This window comes from Hibiscus syriacus, unplaced genomic scaffold (assembly GCF_006381635.1).
Source record: "Hibiscus syriacus cultivar Baekdansim isolate YM2019G1 unplaced genomic scaffold, ASM638163v2 tig00003715_pilon, whole genome shotgun sequence".
NCBI classification, from domain to species: Eukaryota; Viridiplantae; Streptophyta; class Magnoliopsida; order Malvales; family Malvaceae; genus Hibiscus; species Hibiscus syriacus.
Genome location: NW_024061980.1, coordinates 227,574 through 248,463, shown reverse-complemented (window position 1 = coordinate 248,463; position 20,890 = coordinate 227,574). Strand labels below are relative to the sequence as shown.

Sequence of the window (20,890 nt, the reverse complement as noted above, 5' to 3'; positions counted from 1 at the left end):
GTTGAAAATTGTAGCTGCAGAGAATTTACATTTTGAGCAGTTAGATATAAAGACAGCTTTCCTTCGTGGTGATTTGGAGGAAGAAATCTATATGAGGCAGCCAGAAGGCTTCATAGAGGCAGACAAGAAAAACCTGGTATGCAGGTTGAAGAAGAGCTTGTATGGTTTAAAACAAGCTCCTAGACAATGGTACAAGAAGTTCGATAGCTTCATGAGTAGCAGTGGTTTTATCAGATGCCAAGCAGATCATTGTTGCTACATCAAGAGGTTCGACAACAGCTTCATTATTTTATTATTGTACGTTGATGACATGCTCGTTGCAGGCTCAGACATGCAAGAGATTATACACTTGAAGCAAAAATTGTCGAAGCAGTTTGCTATGAAGGATCTGGGCGCTGCAAAGCAGATTCTTGGGATGAGGATCAAGAGAGACACAAAGTCAGGGACTTTGATGTTATCACAGGCTGAGTACATCAACAAAGTACTCTCCAGGTTCAACATGCAAGATGCTAAACCAGTAAGTACACCTTTAGGTGTTCATTTCAAACTCTCCAAAGACCAATCACCAAAGACGGAGGAAGAACGTGCACACATGGTGAAGGTGTCGTATGCCTCAGCAATTGGAAGTCTGATGTATGCCATGGTTTGTACCAGACCAGATATTGCTCATGCAGTGGGAGCTGTTAGCAGGTACATGAATAATCCGGGCAAGGTACACTGGGAAGCAGTTAAATGGATCCTCAGATATCTTCGGGGTACCACAAACAAAGCACTTTGTTTCAAAGGTGGAGATATGATACTGACAGGCTATGTAGATGCTGACTTAGCCAGAAATGTCGACATCAGAAGGAGCACTACAGGGTATGTCTATACTCTAGGAGGAACTGCAGTGAGTTGGGTTTCTCAACTACAGAAGATAGTTGCTCTCTCCACAACTGAAGCAGAATATGTCGCTGTTACGGAAGCCAGCAAGGAGATGGTTTGGCTCCAAAGTTTTTTGGAAGAGTTAGGCAAGAAACAAGAAAATAATATCTTGTATTGCGACAGTCAAAGTGCTATCCATCTAGCAAAGAATCCTTCTTTTCATTCCAGGACAAAGCACATACAATTGAGATATCATTTTATCTGGTCTCTTCTGGAAGATGGGATTTTGAAACTTGAAAAGATTAGTGGAGCTCAAAATCCGGTAGACATGTTGACAAAGACGGTGACTACGGACAAACTGAAGTTGTGTTCAGCTTCAGTTGGCATGCTAGAATAACAAGACCAGACATGCTGCTGCATTGATTGAGGTGTGAAGACATATTAAAATCAGTCTTCAAGTGGGAGATTGTTAAAAGTTTCAAAGTTTGGCAACCAACTTTGGAAAATGTTTTTTCAAAGTTTGGTAAATGTTTCTTTGAAAAATGTTTTTCAAAGTTTGGTAAAATTTTGGTAGATGTTTGTTGAAAATAGGAATGGGTAAATTCGCTTTAGTCATTGCACTTTAGGGTATTTTCAAAGATTAGTCCCTAAGTTTCTACTATAAATACCCTTACCCATTTAGCTTCAAAATCATCCCAAAACATTTCTTTCTTCCTATACTAGAGAGCTTTCTTGTGAGTAGTGAGTGTTTTGTAAACACCTGTAAATTTTCTCTCTTAGTAAAAGATCTGCAGCAGCCTGGAGACGTAAGCACAATTGGCTGAATTCCGTTATCAATTTTTGGGTATTATTTTTCCGCTTTTATTTCGCATTCTCACTAATCTGGTTATAGGGAAATTACTTATACTCGGTTTATTTTTCCTAACAAGGAACACTCGATTTCTGGAATAAGTAATCGAGACTCCTCAATCTACTGATACTATAAATTTTTGTTTCGACGGCTCAGTGTGAGAAACAATAGAAATTCAAAGAAGATTATTTTAGGTATTTGATCTAATTTAAATCAAAATTTGAGTGATTTTTTTTATAAATCTTAATCAAATTGAAGACTTGAATTTTAGTTGATTTCAAATTTGAATATATCCATGAAAGATATTATTAACGAAGTTTATTTATAAAAAGACTCTTTTTTAAAAAAATAAAATTTATTAGAATATATTTCTAAAAGATATTCTAAATCAAGTTTTTCAAAAATTTAAATATATTCATAAAAAAAGACATTATCAACAAATTCGGTCAGTTGGAGACTATCACTTTAGTTGGTTTCAAATTTTAAATTTATTAGGAAATTGTAATCAAACATACCAATAAGCGGTGCCAGATTAATGAACGTTGCTCTTATTGACGAATCAAACTTAGAAAACTCTAGACTCGATGAAGAACAACGAAGGATGAATATAGACTCGATTATGAACAAAGGAGGATGAATAGGGGAAGATGGCGATAGCGGCTAGGGTCTTTTAGAGTTTCTTTTAAGTGCTGGAAACAAGGTAAGAAACAAGATTAGAACAAGATAAACAAAAGATAAAGAAATTAAAAATAAAGTATGATAACCAAGAAATAAAAAAGATCTCCCTTATGAAGGTGAACGGTAAAGATGATGATGGTTAGGATGGATTTGTGGAAAATAGATGGATAAGTGTCCTATTGAACCCTCATAGTCGCAATGAAAAGTCAAACTCGATAATATTGCTCTAACCAACCCTCCTAGTCACGATGAAAAAAAAATTGGAGTGTGAAGATTAATCTTCCTCACAAAAACTTGAAAGAACTCCATGAGAAGAAGCTTCAAAGGCACAAAACAATCAACACTTGCAAAAACGAATTATCGTTGTATTATTAATCAAAGAAATGTGTCTTACAAAGTTGAATGAAATCTCCTTTATATAGGGGATGAGTTCTAAAGGTCCTAAATAACTAATGAATAAAATATTAACAAACTAAACATGTCTAAACTCTAATTTCTAATAAAATAATAATAAACTAAGAATAATGTTTTAACTCAACCTTAATTCCTAATAAAATAATAAATCTAATCCTAAAAGATAATACATCATCCTATATTAAATTATATTACAAATAATCAATAAAAATATTAAAAAATCGTAATATTTACAAAATCTTGTATTAATCTCGTATAGGATTTTCTGCATGCACTTTTTCACTAAAATGATCATATCTTGAGTTCCCGATATCGGATTGACGCAATTCAAGAACCGTTGGAAATATAAGAGAAAGAAAATCGTATCTCCAGAAGAGATGTTGACTAAATAAGACCAGTATATCATTCAAAAAGTCGTCGCAAGTCTGTTGTTGTTCTGGTCTTCTTTTCCAAGACTTAGATGAGTGGATCATTTGGAAGAGTTATTACTTCTTCTTTTGATGTGAGCATTGTGATGCATGTATCATCATCCCTTTCTTTTAAAAAATTAGACCTCAAATCTAAAACATTAAAAGGAGCAACATCAGAATCGTTTAATGATTCATTCACATTACGCTTGCCTAATATATATACTTTGAATCTTCGAGACTTTGTTCTTCTAATAGGTTCAAGTAGAAACATTAGTCCAAAGAAGCATGTACTATCATTATGGACTCTGGTGCATGTATCACGGTGGCACGTTGAACCCCATCGGTTTGCCCCACGCTCCACCATCTAACCATGACCAGTTCCTCAGTCTGCCTCTCCCATCACTGACTCCTTCCACCGGACCTTCAAGTTTGGATGGTTCTAACTGCCCGTTATCCCTACTCTCTGGTGTATGCCATAATTTATGGGGCTCGAGTATTGATCAACAGAATTCACCACTAGAAAGGAGCAGCAATCCTCATCTAGTGTCTGTGGCGTCCGTCGGAGATGCCTTTGGTAGACCCCATGATGTCGCATCGCAGTTGGGGTTACGTCGGTCCGGGGTGTCACCGAGGCAAGGCTTGTCCCTGAGTCTATCATCTCAACAGGTATCGTATAGGTTAAGTAACGTCGAAACAATTATCCATGGACAACCTGAAGTTCCAACAATTTCACTGGTTGCTGATGAAACGAAGAAACCTGGCAGCTCAACGTTGACGGTTACCGCTGTTCCGAATTGGATTTCCAGGGTTCAGAGCATAGTATTAAATTACAGCCGCAATGCCCGCATCGTAATATTTTTTGACGTAATATCGACTTAACGCGATAAGAGAACCCTATCACGATTGTTGCGATAAAAAACCGTTACGTAACACCGCAACACGCTATAAATTGTGTCGCAACAAATTTTAAATTATCTGAAATATAATATTACATAGATTAATTATTCTAATTTAATTCTTAAAAGTAGATTATAAATATATATAATTAATAATATCGTAATAGTTATGTTTAAAATTAGATACTTAAACTTGAATTAATTAAATTATTTATTAATGTTATTTTAAAATTAAATTAATTTAAATTTAAATTGAATTTTCTCATATCTAAAATTGGTGTGATTAATTTTAAACTAAATTGTTATATTAACATTAAGTATTATAATTATATGTTTATTTATTATTATATAAATTCTGTATAAGAGAGGAATTCACTTTATAATACTATAATAATATTATGTATTTTATCTATTTATTATGAAACTATAAAATTTTATCTAATATATAATATAAAGAACAAATAAATAAATAATATTATAAATAAAAATGAAAAAGGAATATATATATATTTTTTGAAATAGGTTTTAATCCAATTATTCTTGAAAATATTTTTGAAGAATATGACCTACTAAATGCATGGATTAAAGAAAGAGAGAATGCTACACTTAATAGTGAACAAAATTTCTCATGGTTGCCGGAGGAGATACTTAATGAAACTGATGAAAAAACTCAAGTTGAAAATATGGACAATTCACCTACTCCATCTAATGAAAAAAATGTTTAACTATCGACATCAAGTTATGATGATGATGATGAAGATGATGATGATGGTGGTTGTGATAATCATAGTGGTGATAATTAAGGTACATACCAATCAGAATATGGACACATTTATTCTACTACTTTTCATGGAGATCAAGGTATGTTCAGATATCCTTACGATAATAATTTAAGTTTGTATAGAACAAATGCATCACAAAATAGAAGAGATGATGATGATAGAACTCATAGGAGGATAGGAGAATACTTTTATGATTCATTTGTAGTTTCATCATAATATAGTTCAGCTACAAATGATAATGAAATTAGTGAACTATCTCATGGTTCTCATTCTTACCAACCAAATTCATGTTATCCACGTTATCTTGAACAAAATCCAAGTTATGGATTTTTTTGTCATCATTTATCATACAACATGTTTCCTTCCAATGATGCACATAATGTGATGTCTTCTTCACATAGAATAGGAAGGAATCAAAATCAAGACAATGAAGATAGAAATGATTTAGATTCGTCACGTCATTCATTTTGGTGGTGAATTGTAAGATATAAAAATTTTATATGTGTAGTTATGTATTTTTTTTTTCTTTCTAAGTAATGTAAAATGAACATTTTTATGTTAAAATATAAAAAAATTGATACGATTTTAGTGATATTGTTTATATTTTATTCATTAACATTATAATTTTTATTACCCATTATCCAGTATGATAGCACTTCTATGGTTTATATTTGTTTTTAATAAATTTTTATTTATGAAATTATTTTTTTATTTTCAAAATAAAATATTAAAAGAATATATTAATATTAGTATATTAAAAGATAACTGTAAAATGTATAAATATAATATTTTAGACGTATTGTGATTTTTTAGAAAAAGATTACACCCGCGACAGCCGCAACACGTTACGTAATATCCGCAGCATCCACAATCACAACACCACAACCACATCCGCAACAAAATCTACAACCATAATTTGATACTATGGCTAACAACCGTACATAAACAAGAACTTCAGCTGAAGAAGGCGAAACTTGTCAGCATGATTGATGAGGTTTACTTTTTCTTAATTCAATTCAAAGAGAAAATGCATTCATTATAATCTCATAATACACGCAGAGAAAGAATTTTCATTCTGTTACATTATTAGTTAGCTCTAGTCTAATGGAAATATCTTTTACTAAATATTATAATAATTTGATCATTTGGAACTCTTACAGTAATTGACATTCACCAGACAATATAATGTTTGACATAATAAATACATGACGAATTTGGTAAGTTTGGGACCCTCTGATCAAACCATTCCAAAACACTTTCTCTTTCCTTTTATCTCATGGTTTCTATTGCTTTCATTCGTTAGGCCTGCATGGTCGGTCAAGACATCAGATGACTGCGGGTAGACCGCGTCCATTAGTTGCAAAATTTATATTTCACTTGGGACAAACTTGGGTGTCTCCAGTTGAAAGTTTCCACTATAGTTTGGGACCGTAAACATGAACTTTTATGCATATTTGTACTGATTTCCCTTTGATTATGACCTTTAAAGTGGAGCAAAGATACAGGCAGTACCATCACCAAATGCATGCGGTGGTCGTTTCATTCGAGCAGGCGGAGGACCATTTCAAAGCATTTCCGGTGTCTTGAAGACGCAATGTCTAAGCAAATCAAAGCTACAAGCAAGAGTTTAGGAGAAGTGGATTGCTTGGGTGCTAAAATAGAGGGTTCAAGACTACGATATGTGGATCATCAGCTTCGACAACAGCGGGTGCTGCAACAGTTGGGAATGGCCCAACACAACAATGCTTTGAAACCTCAAAGAGGATTACCCGAACGAGCTGTTTGCGTACTTCGTGCTTGGCTGTTCGAACATTTCCTTCATCAGTAAGCGCTTCTTTTCACTAACTTCTTACACTATATGATAGATATATTAATTATCTCATTCCAAATGCCTTAACCTTTTGGCATCAGGTATCCTCAAGATTCAGACAAGCACATGCTTGCTAAACAAACAGGGCTTACAAGAAGCCAGGTCTCACTTCCATTGCAATGCTTTCTTCTTCATATTCTATTCACATGGAAGAAAAGAAAAGATAATGTAATTGATGTATGAACTTGCTTGCCTTGAAATGTAGCTGTCAAACTGGTTTATAAATGCTCGAGTTCGGCTATGGAAGCCGATGGTGGAAGAAATGTACAATGAAGAAGTGCAGGAACAACAAGAGAGGACTAATGGCAGTCTAGAGATCATCAATGCAAACAAAAGCGATCAGCAAAAGGAATCAGGGTCTAGTTCTAGTGTCCAGACAATGGATCAAGTTAAAGCTAAATCAAATTCAAAGCCTAAATCCTTCCACCAGAATAATAATAATAATACTTCCCCAACTGATCCATTCCCCAACTCCACAATCTCAACCTCTCCCATGGGAGGGTCCCTTGTGCAACAAGCATCATCATTCAATCTCTTCGGACTATCCAGTCTCGAAGGTGCAGCTCACACAAGCCTGAAAAGGCCGAGAAAATACTAGCAGAATTCTCCTATCGGGATCCTGCCGATGGTGACGAAAGGCTATTCAAAGATGGTTACTCGTGTGAGAGAGTTTACGGTTCCATGCGAGAGATTGAGAGGTTTGATGGTGACCAGCAACAGGTGGCAGCCGGATTTAATGGAAACAGTGGTGTGTCCCTGACCCTTGGCCTTCCCCATTGCGAGAAAATTTCGCTCTCACGAAACCTAGTGTCGAACCACAACATTAACCAGGTAGGAAGAAGGTTAGAATTAGGAGCGAGCGAATCTGATATCGATGGGATCAACACATAACAGCGAGCTTCTCATCCCAGTGGTATTGAGGTGCAAAACAGGAAACGTTTTGAGGCGCCACTGTTGCCTGATTTTGTGGCCTGATCAAACTCAAGACTCGACAACATGCATCAACAAAAGTGCAAGACCTTGGAAAATAACCTTCCCAAGCTTGGTTTCTCTTTTTATCGTGCGAAATACTTTTTGAAATATATATATATATGTACATGCACTTGTGACAATCAAGTTATGATAAATTATACATTTAGTCACTAAATTTGTATGATACTTCTAATTTGATCATTGAACATTTAAAATTTACATTATACTTATTAAAATTTTTATTCGTTTTATCGTCGTTGTAGTTATTGTAGTTAAAAAAATACAAACTTGGAGTCCAATTACTCTAAACCCCTTAATTTTTCAAATGGATAGTCGTAGGAAAAAATGAATTTTCAATAAACAAAAACTGTTGTTGCTTATTAAAACGATAGTTAAATATTGATGGTTAAATAAGTTTCATCTTTATTATTAAAAAGATAATTAAATTTCAATTGTTGGACGCTTTATTAATCATTTAACCAGTTTAGCTGTTAGTTGAATAAAATTTTCCGGCATTTAACACCCTCTATATATTGTTTGATTGTAGCTTTTTTAATTTATTAATTAAAGGTAAGTATCAGCTAGTATATGTTTAAAGATATATTTTCAACTTTTTGACATTAAACGCTCACACCTATGATATTTATGGTGCTTGAACCCAGATCCTCAATGAATAACAACAATTCCTTTACCATAGAGACCACTTGATCCGTACATTATTCGGTTGTAATTATAACTGTTAGGAATGTATTATTTTTTGGAAGGAGAATGCATTAATTTTAATTATAGTTGTAATTAAAATAATTAATAAAAAAATAAAAGATGGCTTGGTGGGTCATTTTATTGTTTTGACCCAAAATATTTGGTCCTTTTAGAACATGAGTATGGGTTTATAATCTTTTTCATAAAATCAATTGCAAGAAGTTGGGCTTCAAGACCAGAAGCCTAAGCAAAAATAATAATAATGAACAAAACAAAACCCCATATTTCTGAACCGTGAAGTTTGAAGGGGCATGAAACTACCATATCAAATAACCACAGCAACAAATGGAAAGGGCAGAAGCGATTTGCTAAGGTCACCGCCGGAGACACGCAGGGATGAATCTCATCTTGTTTGAACATCAACAGCCTCCATCGTCTTATCCATGTAAAAAGGGGCATAAATCTCAAGATGGATAAGAAGACAACAAATGAGAAGGTAAACAAGAAGGGTTCCTCCAAACCCTAGAGTGCAATCTCAATATCTCACTTGCTTTCTCCTTGCTCTTGTTATTGCAATCAAGTTGAACCACCATTATCAGCTCCTTCACCACTCCAACTTGCAACATCTCTTGAAGAACCCTACACGTTGCCGAGAACTTAGAAATCGAGGATATAATCCTCACTGCCGTCACACTTGCCGCATGTGAAACCGTAAATATTTTCTTCGACACTATGGCTAGCCCTGCTCCGTGCTTCAAAAGCTCGGCTCTCCCTTCGGCACAACCACAAAGATGACACAACACGAACAAAGCCAGCTCCGATGTTCTCCCTTCCGAGGTCCCGAGAAGAAGCTCAATCAACACGAACACTGCACAGCCTTCGACGGCCTTGATCTTGTTCCTTCCCCACGGACAAAGCTCTGCGAGGAGTTTCAAAGTGGTCTTTTTGGCTTGCTGCGACATGTCATCACTCAAAGCTCGTACGAGTTGCGAAATGAATTCGGATGAAACGTTGATCAATTGGATCGGATCAGCCACTTGGAAAATATCTTTCAATATCACCGCCGCGTATTCTCGAGATTTGTGTATACCATTTTCCAGTACTCGCGATAGAGACTCTACAAATGCCAGATCTTTGCTAATAATACTCTTTAGACTGCTTCCGGAGACCTTGATATGGTAAAGAATATTCAATGCTTCGTCGCTAGCAGTTATAAAACCCGGCCCTTCTTCGCTCTCCACTTCAAGCAACGAACAATCACAGCTGTTGACGATCGATACCAAGAATTCAACAGCGCCAGACGTTTCCAGGCAGCTTCTGTTCCTTTCACCTCCCAGCATGATTGATCTGAGGGTTGCAAGGCACTTGAGTCGCATCTCAGGCAGCTTTCTGGCTTCCTTAATGAGCTTGGCGATCTGGGTTTTTTCAACAGGAGACTTAGGTGTTGGGATTCTTTCGATTCCATGGGAAGCATTCAGAGTGCACCACGCTTGGATCAACCGACGGAGAGTGTGATTTGGAGTAAGATGAGCATCTTGCAAGGCTTGTTTGGTAACCGGACACGCCTTATTCTTGCATGAAAATAGCCATTGCTCTATACTATCTCGATCGTATGTTATTCCTGTTGAGATGGTAACAGGATCTCTCATGGGCTGAAGAGAAATTGGACAAAGGAAATGTGTAGAAATCTCAATTCCATCCATCTTTTTTCTTTCCTCTTCCGGAAACTGGAATATGCAATGCAATTGAGTGATGAAACATACGCTTATATACTTGAGATGATAAAAAGGGCAATTTGTTCGACTTTCAAGTCAAAGAAAACAAAATGTCAAAACACAACAGACTGCTAAGAGAGAGAAGAACTAACTCAAGACCATTTCCGAGGCTCCGACATGGAGTACAAAACCCAGAGATAAATTAGGCGTCGGTCATCCATGCGACTTTGACTTTCTCCATCTTAGCTCTGTGTTTTGACTAAATCTTGCTGCCTTAATCAATTTAGTGCCTTTATGTTCCAGCCAATTGCTTCAATCCACGTTGATGAAAATAATTAAACAAAACACAAGGGGAATAAATCTTGTTGATTTCCCATTCATCTCTAAATAATGAGCACAAAGTCATAGTCAAACACATGAAATCTTCAAATTATTAGCTCATTAGTTTTATTATTTAACAAAATGTTCAAATCTTATTTCTAATCAAAGTAATTTTATATAGAAATAATATTAATTAAAATTTACTTTTTCCGGTTTAATGCACTTTTTATTTATTTATAAATGTGCATTTATATCCAAAGAATCAAAGTCATATGTGTACACACTAAATAATCAAGCATAGTTTAATGCACTTTTTATTCTTTAAGAATCGAATAATTTTCTTTTGTATTTTTTTAAGTTCTATTGAATCCGATACAAGTGCAAATGCAAATTGTAGTTTTCAGTTCAACCGAGTTGATTTTTTCAACACTGATCACTAAATAAATTCCCATACGAATATACGCAATATATTTTACCATTATTTATTTTTTAAATCTGGTTACTTATATGATGAATATAGACAAACAAATCAAATTTATAAATATTATAATTTATTATATTTTGATATAACTTATAAATGATAATTAAGTTAGACTTTATTGTAACTCCGTTGTCTAAAGTAAATATTTATGTTAGGCAATAATTCTTGTGGAATAAAAATGGTTAGTAATCAAGTATTTAGTTATACAAATAAATATTATGTTATATATACGACGTTTAGGGTAACATGAGAGAGAATTATATATTTTGGAGAGATATAATAACTTTTTGAATCATTGTATTTTTTTTTTTGTTATATTGTAGAGATAGTTTTGTATGATATTGAAATAAAAGGGTATGTTTGAATATTTCATCAGCTTTTAGGGGTTTTCTTGCAGTAAACCATTATAATACCAAACATTAGTTTTTGCTATTTATTGTCCAAACCACCAATAACAAATATCACGAATTGAAGTAATTGTATTCTTCGATAGCATTAAATTTCATCAAACAATAACTTTAAAGTTTGGGCTACCCAGCTCACTGGGAGTTGATACCGTAACAACATGATTATTATTTATTATCATTTATTCATGGCTTTATGCAAGTGCCAGACCGTCTTTCATTAATATTAAAGGTAAGATATCTGACTTTTCTCTATATGATTTAATTTTTTTTCTGACTTAACTTACGGTTTAATTATGGTTTAGTTCCATCTATAATTCAAATTTGTTCGAGTTTGCATATACACGTAAATGGATTATTCAAACACGTCTATGTTAATCTATCTTTTTTTCAATTGAAAAAAATGGCAACGCCAAATAGATGCATGTGCTTTTTTTTTGTAATAAAAATTTCATTTTCTTTATCCTAAAGAATGATTGCCACGAGACAATAATAGGCGTATTTGCATGCCAGTAATAAAATTGGGCCAGTAATAAAATTGGGCCAATATATGCACCATGGTTGTGCTAGACCCAATATGCAGATTAACCATAACGGGCCACCAATTAAATTGATCTGTTACATCAAAAAGAAAAGGCTTGATACAAAATATGTGTCTAATGGTTTCCCGTTATATTTTTAGGTACATACCGTTAAAAAATTCATTAAATGACATGTTTCACGTTTATATTTTTTTTTACTTTTTTAATAAAATACTATTTAAAATGTTTTTTAATTTGAATATGACATGTGTCACTTAATAGTTTTTTTTACGTTAGACCCTAAAAGTATAATACATAAAACATTAGACATCTACTTTTAACAAACTAGAGGCCAAAAATTAATTTTAAGTATAATTTAAACATTTGTATATTAAACCAAAAGAAAAAATACACCGCATAAATTTTCACTTAGCCGCATCATTTTATTAAAAACAAATTATAGGTATCTAGGAATGGAACATGGGGACATAATTTTTCACCAAACATACTTGATATGCAAGACACGATCCGTACACGACAACAAAAAGAGCAGACGATGTCTTGTAATGAATCTCATAGTTGTACAAAATGACCGGCCGGCGAGTGGACAAGAATCCAACCCGGCCTCGGCTGCTTACCATCCCCACCCAAAAACTCAGGTCGTGTATACAATCCATAACGCCTATAGCCTGAAAAAGAATCCTACATTTCGATCATTGTATCCACAGGTCTTTTGCACTTTTGGATAACGTACGTTTTCATTCTGGCCATGGGTTAGGGATATTTGGAAAGATTTCTCATAGATTTGACAGTGACATGTTTTCATTTATATATTATATATTCGTAGTAGCAATACCATATTTATCCTAAATACTGAAATATTTATTTTTGTGTATAATAGAGATAAGGGTTCATAATTTTGTTGTTGTTGATAAAGCTAATACACAATAGTAATGCAAACGCAATGAATTTTGTAATCATGGATGCTAGGCAAAAAGTATTTAATATATAATAATGATATACGACTGATTAATTTTATTTGATTCTTTTGATACTCATTTTTATGATCGCACTAAAAGATTCTTGTCGAACGGACAAAGGCTGTGGCTTTTTTTTTTTTTTCCACTCGTGCTTACTACGCCTTTCATTGTTCTGGAAATCGAATTCCGGAAACTTGCTTTGTTGGTATAAAGTTCGCCATTAACTAATGAGTGGTTTGGAATTGAGCCATCGAAGGGTCAAATCATGCTACGTTTGGATAAGATGAGTCTAAAAAACTAATGATGATTTGGTTACTAAAATTAAAATTATAATTATTTTAAGTATAATATACTTAGCAACAGAGATATTCTTAGACAAACAAGCAAGAATATTCCACTTTGATTAAGTTCATGCATGACCAAAGAACAATTACATGTGTACCTACTGTTACCTATGTTCGACACATATAACCAAACTCTAAAAGAACAATTATAAAAGAGCATCTCGGAAGTGACAGAACTAGTAATACAATTACAAACAATCGATCCAATCACAGTTCATTTTTCTCTTACATATTATTATCATATTTATAAGTGATATATATTAATATTTAATATTATATAATTTTATCGGTACTGTTGAAAATTTAATACTATCGTATAGTAAATATTATTTAATTTTGATATGAACACCATTTTTTTACATCTAATTATAATATAAAAAATACTGAGGTTTATTTGGAATATACGATTTGATGGGAATTCTGCTAGGCTGGCCACCAATTACTCTGGTTCGTTACCCATGATTAAGAAAAGGCAAAGGCATAGCCAACGCTGGTCTCAACTCTCATCATCAAACAAACCAAATCCAAGGTAGGGATGGGCTAAACAAAGATGGCTCACTTTCAAAAATATAATATTAAATGATATTGTGAATTTAAATATCATTGTTTTTAATTTAATAAATTAAACTAAAAGAATTATATTTACGACTTAGATTAAGCTCCAAAAAGGGGGTCTTAGGATTGGACCACGAACCTAGAGAACAAGAACGAAACCCCTGGCTCAGCCGCTCAGGCCAACAGACGATAAACCCAACCATTTACGTGTCCCTCTTAAGTGCGAAAACGTGGCAGTTTATCATTCGTAGAATTGGGCTTCCCAGTATCATTGCAGGAAGTGGAAAGCCATGCATGCAAATTGCAAAGGCAAAAAGCCAAAAGGCAAAGGCAGCCATATATACTTTTTTTCGTTTTTTCCTCTCCTTTTGGGTTTTGGCACCATATTGGAAGTCACTCATGTTGGGAAAAATCTTTTCTCTCCCATGGAAATATACACGAATATTAAATTTGATCTGATAATTTTTCAATATATATATATATATATAAGTATTATAGTAATTACTTTTATATACAAAAAATAAAATTATATTATTTCTCAAATCAAATTGAATATGGTCAAAGATTCTTTTACCTTTAATATAAATCCAACTCAATTTGACCTCACTTGTTATCGGTGACGAAATTTAGTGATAATTTTTTAAGATAGAAGAAAGGATAATATATTATTTTAAATAAATTTTTAAATTTAAAGTTAATTAAAATTTATACAGTCTTTATGACCAAATCTATATAGTCTTTTCTGTAGTAGGGTAGGAAAGATTTTCATCCACGACCCATAGATTTTCAAGACACACACATATATTCTAATCTTTTGAATAATTGAGATGCACTTTGTCCTTTGATCTTAGATGAAACTTAAGCATTAAGCACGAAGGGGACATAAGTAATGAATCCTTTAGTGATTTTCTTAATAATTAGGAAAGAAAACAAGATTTGAACTTTAGACGAAAGATTATCAATGTCACTTAATTATCGGAATAATAAAGTTACTAATTTGAGTAATTAATCAAAAATGTCAAAAGTAACAAATAAAAATATTAAATATGAGAATTTATTTTATTAATTACAAGTTTAGTTACAAAGTAAGTTTAATTCCAAGAAGATAAATTATATAATTGGTGAATAAAATTGAGTAACGGCTAAGAGTTGATCGGTATAAAGTATAAGGAAAGCTTGATTGGGGTTTCAAAATTATTATTTTTCTGAATAGAGGATTTTAAAATCAATTAAAATAATCATTGTTATTCTATTTTAATCATTAAATAAATTTATAATAAATAACATTAATATGGATATTTATTTTGGTTTAAACTTTGTGATTAAGCTTTTAAATGTATATTGGTAATAGACGAGAAATGCTGGAGAAAATTATTTTTCGGTGATTAAGTGATAAAATTTTATATATACAAAGCAAGTTTGCATCTTTAATTTTTTTAAAAAGATAATTATTATGGAATCTAAGTCAAGAATATGTGTTTTATAGGGTTATGAGAAGTTCGATAAAACATTGTATTAAACACATATTATGAGAAAAATAAGTTTAGATTTGTTTGAACTATTATAATAAGAGATAAAAAAAAATATAAGAGATTATAGAATTATGTTTCAATAATTATTTTGATCATCAAAATTTTATTTGAATTGTTATTTAAAGAACAATAAATTGATTAAAGTGTTATAAATAACCATTTATTTTTATTAAAATATTATAAAATGATCAATAAATTTATCAAAATTTCATAAATATATTATCATATTGTAGTAATCATTTAATAACTTTTAAAAGTCCAATAAAAATGAACATTTGAACATAATTCAACGACACATGTTATAATTTATCCTATAAGAAATGTTTTTCGCACATGTAATGTAAGTGAATTTATAAAGCAAGTAAGAGGCTATTTTAAAGAATCCATTAACAAACTATATTTTTTTACACAAAAAAAATAATTTTTTACACAAAAAATTGAATTTATAAACTATAATATTGTTATTTTAAAGAATCCATTAACAAACTATAATTTTTTACACAAAAAAAAGTGAATTTATAAAGCAAGTAAGTGGCTATTTTTCATTGATGTCCTTTTTTGATCTTTCGGTGCAAGCAAGTGGGAATCGGAAGAAAATGGTTGGTCCTTGTTGTGCTAAGATTAAACTAAAATAACTAGAAAATAGAACGAGATAAAACCATATTTAATATATAAATTTTATAATCATTTCAATTTAGTCTTTGAATTTCTTTTCTATATATTAATTTTGTAGTCTGATAATTTTAATAACAAAACTTATGAATTTATTTTTTTATTTTTTTATGTTAGAACCAAACCATAATAATCATGCAAACAAATTAAGATCAAATCATCAAGAACTATAAATATTAGATTTATGAAAACATACCTAAATTAATTGATAAAACCTTTAAGATTTTCTTTGGTTGTGATCTTCCAAGAAGAAATAGTTACCTTCAATATAAACTCTCTACGGGGATAAGAGTAAATAAGAGTAAAAAATATTAATATTTTTTAACATTTCCGGTAAAATGTTCAATAATAACAAAACCGGTATAGTTTTACCGGATATGTTAACAAAATCGGTAAAACGCCAAATAATAACAAAACCGGTAGAAATAATAATGTTTCAGGTAATTTTTTTATCGATTTTATTAAAAAATATAATAAAAAAACCGATAACATTTTTCCTTAACTGTATATTAAGGTTGTCGCACGTGAGAGTTTCGAAAGAAATAAAGCTAGAGGTGGACAGAACCTTATGCCCAACCTTTCTATAAAGCCAGCCTGGTCTCCCTTTTTATGACAATTTTTTTATTTAATGGGAAAATGTTTGTTAATTTGTTAAGAATTTTCTCCTTGTACTTTTTTAAAAAACATATATATTTTTCTCCTTTAAGAAAAAAAAATATAAAATGCAAATGATGATCTAAAACTAGTGTTTGTATAGGCATTTTGCTGTGCTACCAAGCCTGAATGTTATAGCGTGGTGTAAAAGTAGATTCACTGGAATTTTATTCATCAAATTTCAATGTTTTTTTTATTTAAGTTGTTTGAATATTAAATAAGTTTTAAAATTTTTATTATATTTTCAGATTCAGTTAAAAATCAATTAAAATTTTCTCTCACATCGTTATTATATATCACCATATCAATATAATAAATTGTTATATTAATAATGTAATAGTCAACAATTTTATCAATTAAAAGATAACATTAACACGATTCATAATGTTTAAAGATTAAATTAATACAATTAAAATAAAATTGTATAAAAAAATACAATTAAAATAGAATGGCACAATATTCATTTAGAATAATCATGAGAATAAAATTATTATTTAAATTCTTCTTTTTAAACAAAGACTTATTTAATAATAACGACCAATTCATGAATTGTGATCATTGTTAAAAAAAATTCTAAGCCTAAATAAAGGAAAAGAGTACATCACAACTAGTACATCGAAACATTACAAAATCAAAACAACATCCAACATTTTCACAAATAAAACTATAAATTGAAGCTGCCAACGATCCTATGTCAAACAAAGGACAATTTCTATAACAACACTAAATAACTACCACCAGGCTTTAAAGATTTCTCCTCTCGTCTATATTCGATATTACTCAAGACAATCTTTCTATTTAGTCAAATATATTCCACCATTTTCAGGTCTCAATCGATTCTTTTTTAAAATAAAATGTATACAATGTTTTTAGGAATGTTTGACAGCGGGGTTTGTGTTGCTGGTAAACTAGTTGATGATTGGATTAAATAAATTTGGTTGGTGAAGGCAAATGACAATGGATTTCGACGATGAACAAGGTTGCAATTTAAGGTTGTACATGCAAATTACCCTTAAATCTCCAAATTTAAGGTTAAACAATTAATGAAAAAAATAATATATTGAATAATTAACTTTTATTTATTATTATTGTTGTTGAATAGTTTGCGATAATCATTAAATAATATATATATATATATTTATATTTTTGTATTTGTATTTGTTGATAATACATACTTTATAAATATAATTATTCAAAATCAAACATTTTTTTTAAAAAAAAAATCTTTTTAACTGTTAACACCGTTACTATTATTATTGATGCAAACATTCAAAGTGCATTAATAAACAATTAAACGAAAACAGATAACAGTATAAAATTATATATACATCACATCATACCATCAGTTTGTAAACGAAAACAGTACCGGTCCAACTCTTCCTCTCAACCCGTCGCAACATATTCAAGAGGCTCAAATTTTCAAATAATGCGGTGGAGGAAAATAATTGTTTGAATAATGTACTTGAGATCTTATTTGCTCGAATGTGGTGAATGCTACAGTGTTGAGCGGAGAAGCACTGTGGTCGACGCGTCTCCCCCCGAACAATTTAATTGGAGGCCATGCCTTTCCAGCATCTCCCTCGCCGGAGTCGCCGTGCCTTCCCGGCGTCTCCCCCATGTAACTGCTGCCACCCCATGCGCTACTGTCACGTTGAGCAAAAACCCCTGGAAGACGCATGGAAATCCATGTGACTCACCCCACTCCCCGAAGAAGCATGGAAATCCATGCGACTCTCCCTACACCTATGAACCATGCGACTCTCCCTACACCTGTGAACCATGCATACGCCCGTGAACGAACCGCGTGAAGGCTGCCATGCATGCAAACTAGGTCTTGCATGGGACAACAATAATGGAGCAATAATGGTGGGAGGAAGGGAGGGACAGTTGGGGGTTGGGGTTGGGGCCATTGAGGTTGAGTCTTAAATATATATATTTGGTGCAGGGAGGGAGGGTTACATCGGGAGTGAAATAAATAAGGGGTGAAGAAAGAAGAGAAAAGAGAAAGAAAGAAGAAGAAGAGAAGACAGTTAAAGTCGGTCCGTGTTACATTATTCGACAAATTTAACTATGTTACTTTTCTTTTATAAAATTTACATTATTTATAAAATAATATGAATAATATAGACGATAAATTTTAATTTGTTCGATTTATTAAATTGATTATTTAATTAATTAATATTTTTGAGTTCGAATGGAATTTAGTTTAAAAAAATAAATTATCTTGAATTTAACTTAAAAATATAATGCAGATTAGGTTTGAAGGAGAAGATTCAAACAAGGTAATTTTTTGTAGTCGTCGTTGTTGTTTTTTACTAAACCAATTCTTTTAAATTAGATGCATGGATAAATATTGCTTTTGTATGTAACTTGTATGTGTTTCTTATTTGTGTTGAATACTTAGATGTAGTTAGTAGTATTTGTTTTTTTATGTAGCATTTCCCTCCAAGCAGCATCAACTTTATGTGTTATTAAATTATTAATGTTATTAAATTTTTTCTACAGATTAATTCAAATGACAGAATAAATCAACTACTCCATCTTGACGCTCAACATATTTCTAGTCATTTAGGAGCGATGATATTATTATTATTTAATAAAATATTATAATTGTCTATTAAATATCATAAATATTAATGTTTGTTTTATGATTAATTGATTAATTTCATGAATATTATAATTGTAGGAAGATGAGCAGTGAGTCCTCCGTAATCGGATCAATATTCCCGCTAAGCCACACCCTTTGATTGAAGATCACCTGGAAGAGGCTGGATTTTATTATGTTACATTTGTTCAAGAGTATAAGTTGGTCCCGGGTTTGATAAGTGCATTAATTAAACGTTGGAGGCCATAAACACATACATTTTATTTTTCATGCGAAGAATGCACGATAACCCTAAAAGATGTATCCTTCCAACTCGGGTTTCCAACAAATGGAATGTCGGTGGTGATGAGAAATGATTATAATATCGTGGAAGCACTTTGCAATGAGTTTCTTGGGCAGACAGTAAGCCTAAATTTAAAAGGGTGGCGTTTGAGGCTGTCATGGTTGGAGAATCAATTTAAACTCCAAGAAAATAAAACCCAAGAAGAAATTGTATATGCAACTCGAGCATATATCTTGCAGTTGATTGGGGGAGTTTTGATGCCGGATAAATCAGGTAATGTGGTTCACACGTAGTATCTCCCGTTTTTGAGAAATTTTGAGTATACACGCCAGTATAGTTGGGGATCTGTAATATTGGCGTTCTTGTACCGTGAGATGTGCAAGGCGTCAGAAATCGTCAATAATATTAATACATCAGAAATTGTTGGATGTCTGATGTTGCTACAATCTTGGGCTTGGCACAGACTTCCATTTTTAACACTGATTTGTCGAACAACGATTGACTTTCCTCTTGTCGGAAGGTAATATTTCTTTTCTCTATTTTAATTAGAATTTATTTATTGTGATTAAAAAGAAGTAACAAATATTTTTTTGATTTGCAGATGGAGGCATGAAATAGAAAGGACGGGGCTAGTGAATGATAATGTTAAAGAGTTTCGGTTGAAGATTGATATTTATAGCAAAAAGAAAGTATATTTTATAATATATAATATAATATAATATAATAATACTACTATTAAATTAAATTAAATTTATTTAAATTAAGTTATTTATTTATAATTATTTCTTTATTTATAATTTTATAAGTTTGCCTAATGAATTAATTTTAGGATGCTTAATTTTATAATATAAATATAAAATAATATTTATTTATTTATTTATAATTTTATAATTTCACGTCTAATTAATTTTTATAAATGTTAATTTTACAGTTTAATTGGAGGCCGTACATGGAGCTAAAAGTTTTAGCGTGTGTGTCGCCAGAGCATTTGGAGGGTTGTCAAAATTGGGGTGTTGTTACACCATTGATTCATTTTTCTTTTGTTGAGATATTGTTTGCAGATCGAGTGTTGAGGCAGTTCGAGTGCGACCAACCTATTTTATCCATTTCACGGGATCATTACCCCTTGCACAGATTAGATGGACAGGGTAAGCACAACTTGAATTAGGTTGCGAAGCATGCAGACTACATTAATGCTTGGAACAACATAGTTTCATACATGCCACCTCTTGATCCAATGCAAGATGATGAATTTAATTTTGAGACTTTGGCTTACCTTCAATATTATTGGGATCATGGAAAGTCGTACCTGACGACGTTGGGAGGAAGGCAACAATTTAAAAAATATAAGAAAAAAATTTGGTATAGTTGATAAATTTATATCG

General features: G+C 32.0%; 1 protein-coding gene and 1 pseudogene across 1 annotated transcript; one reads left to right on the top strand and one right to left on the bottom strand.

Moving 5' to 3' along the window:
* The first annotated feature begins 3,528 nt into the window (after positions 1–3,528).
* Positions 3,529–7,363, top strand: LOC120180908 (annotated as a pseudogene).
* A 1,400-nt stretch (positions 7,364–8,763) lies between these two features.
* Positions 8,764–10,147, bottom strand: LOC120179499 (E3 ubiquitin-protein ligase PUB23-like). The gene has a single exon (XM_039185082.1). The coding sequence runs from the start codon at positions 10,139–10,141 to the stop codon at positions 8,903–8,905; it is 1,239 nt and encodes a 412-aa protein (XP_039041013.1). The 5' UTR covers positions 10,142–10,147; the 3' UTR covers positions 8,764–8,902.
* Positions 10,148–20,890: the final 10,743 nt, after the last annotated feature.